The sequence below is a fragment of the Anolis sagrei genome, chromosome 1 (assembly GCF_037176765.1).
Source record: "Anolis sagrei isolate rAnoSag1 chromosome 1, rAnoSag1.mat, whole genome shotgun sequence".
In the NCBI taxonomy this organism is placed as follows: domain Eukaryota; kingdom Metazoa; phylum Chordata; class Lepidosauria; order Squamata; family Dactyloidae; genus Anolis; species Anolis sagrei.
This window is the reverse complement of record NC_090021.1, coordinates 217,021,192-217,023,851: the sequence shown is the minus strand read 5'-3', so window position 1 is coordinate 217,023,851 and position 2,660 is coordinate 217,021,192. Positions and strand designations below refer to the sequence as shown.

At 41.5% G+C, this 2,660-nt stretch overlaps 1 protein-coding gene across 1 annotated transcript; it reads left to right on the top strand.

Annotated features, from left to right (window-relative positions):
* On the top strand, nucleotides 1-1,311 carry LOC132773645 (uncharacterized protein F54H12.2-like). The gene has a single exon (XM_060773035.2). It carries the CDS (start codon nucleotides 1-3, stop codon nucleotides 1,309-1,311), a length of 1,311 nt encoding a protein of 436 aa, XP_060629018.2.
* Nucleotides 1,312-2,660: the final 1,349 nt, after the last annotated feature.

Genomic DNA, 2,660 nt, shown 5'->3' with positions numbered 1-2,660 from the left:
ATGGCTTTTATTCACGGTTGTTCTGAAGAGTGCACCAAATCCGAACTTGATTTGTTTCACGTTGGGCCTACACAAACTAGTATTGAGAGAAGCCTTTATATTGAAGTTCCACCATTAACCGCTCTCACAGAATCCTCACCCTTGGACTTTTTTATAGCCGGAAATGGCGAAGACTATATGGATCTCAACAACACGCTTTTATATTTGACGTGCAAAGTGGTGAATGAAGACGGATCAAACCTGGCTAACGGGGCTGCGGTAGGTCTCGTGAATTACCCGATAGCCTCCATTTTCAGCCAGTTAGATGTGACTTTAGGGGACCGTCTCATCAGCCAAAGTAACAACTGCTATCCTTACAGAGCATACATTGAATCCGTGCTGAACTATTGCGAAGACACACTAGCCACGCAATTTACGGCTGGGGCTTTTTATAAAGACAATGCAGGGGAACACGAGATTACAGCTCTGGATGGGGCAAATAAAGGTTTTAGCAAAAGAGCATTCCTGGGAGCTGGTAGTAAAAAAATAGACTTGATGGGACATCTCCATGCTGACTTGTTTTTCCAAGAAAAACTGCTGCTGAACGGTGTTGATGTGAAAATTAAACTCACCCGCAATAAAGACGCCTTCTGCTTAATGAGCAACGATGCAAACAGGCATTACAAATTACAGATTTTATCAGCCTCCCTCTTTGTCAAAAAAGTGAAATTAACACCAGGTGTTCGCCTAGGACATGCTGAAGCCCTCCTGACATCTAATGCCAAATACCCAGTGGACCGTGTAAGCATGAAAGTATTCAGCATACCGGTAGGGAGCCATGTCTCCAATCAAGAGAACCTGTTTTTGGGACAACTTCCTAAACAGGTGGTGCTAGCACTCGTCGATAACGATGCTTTCAGCGGGTCATACACTAAAAACCCTTTCAACTTTAAGCATTATGACATCAATTTTGCAGCACTCTACTTGGATGGTGAGCAGTATCCTATGAAACCATTTCAACCCAATTTTGAAGAGGATAATTGTGTGAGAGAATATATGAGTTTAGTCCAGACCGCTGGCAAACACATGAGAGACAGCGCACTTTTAATTAACCGTGAGGAGTATGCAAAAGGCTACACACTCTTTGCATTTGACCTGACTCCGGATCAAGAATGTGCAGACCATTACTCGCTGATTAAAACTGGAAACCTGAGGGCAGAGCTGCGTTTTGCCAAGCCTCTGCCAACAACCGTCAATATGGTGGTTTACGGCGTTTTTGACAACGTGATAGAAATAAATCACAGGAGAAACGTCTTGTTTGATTATATGTGAAATGGATAGCCTGCAGTTAACTCGACTACTAAGCTCAAACCCCTATACACAGAACACTTTCTATGGGGTGTTACCCTGTGACAAACTTCCAAGAAAGCACATCCAGCAAAGACCAGTGGCGCTGATTATCAATACTCACCCCCATAACCTTCCAGGAGAACACTGGTTAGCTGTTTACCTACCGAATGAAAGGACAGCCGAATTTTTTGACTCATATGGTCACCCTCCTGACTATGCTTTGTTTCCCAAAGCCATTGTGAACTTTTTAAGAAGAAATGCTGGCAAAACTGTGTTTCAATGCAAACCTGTACAGGCCTCAGACTCGGTTGTTTGTGGACATCACTGCATTTTTTTCATTCATCAAAGATGTATGGGGGTATCCTTTAAAAATATTAGCGCGTTATATTCCGACGATTTGGATAAAAATGACAAAATGGTTATGCGTTTTGTGAAGAAAATGAACACAAGGACCCGTTCCTCAGATATGTTTCAAACGATGCAACATTGTATGTCCTGTAGTGCATTTCATAAACGTCTTTTAATAAACAGACCCTCCTAGAGGGTGCTTTTGGAATATGATCTGTGTCACTATTTTCTCTTTTTAAAAGAACAGACAATGACAATAAAACAGAATTTAAGAAAAGAAGTATTTATTCGGTTAAAATAATAGTATTATAAGCTAAGCCAGGTAGGAGAGCTAGCTTGCCGATGCTCCCTAGAAGATTTGCGTCTTTGAGTTGGGGGTGAAGCTGATGGGTTTTTTAAATAATCCAAGAGTTGTCGATTGGACGTATTACCTATCACGGATGTCGGGGTGTTTATTTCAGCCAAGGCTTTCATAAAAACATCCCACCCTTTAGGGAGACGTATAACAGAAACCGCATTAGCTTGAGTTGCAGCTTTGACTAAGTCCAAGATGTTAGATCCAGGAATGACTTCTCCTTTATACACGAAGGATCCTTTATCATCCCATGTAGAAATATTCCTGTTTAGGGTTAATTTGTTGAGTATCAATCTTGCGTGACTCTTGTATCTAACAGGCAGGCTGTCTACCACTTCACGAAACACGTTGTCAGCAAAGGGGTCTGTTGTTTCTTCAGCAGTTGGTTCAGGTAGAAACAGGTTTAAATTTTGTTTCTCAGCATCCCTCTGTTTTACATGGGTTAAATATTTTTGAAGTAAGGTATTGTAGAGTCGTGCTTTTTCATGTTCGGATAAATCAGTCCTGTGTAGAATCCCCTGCATTTCTCTATCTAAGGATGAGATAGCTGTAGTTCGTATGTTTTCATCCTTTGGAAGTGGGGTTCTTAATTGATCCAGCTGACGGCTGGGGACCAAATACATTTTTT

Excerpts from the sequence above, each read along its gene's own strand:
- LOC132773645 (XM_060773035.2), top strand. The coding sequence starts at position 1 with ATGGCTTTTATTCACGGTTGTTCTGAAGAGTGCACCAAATCCGAACTT.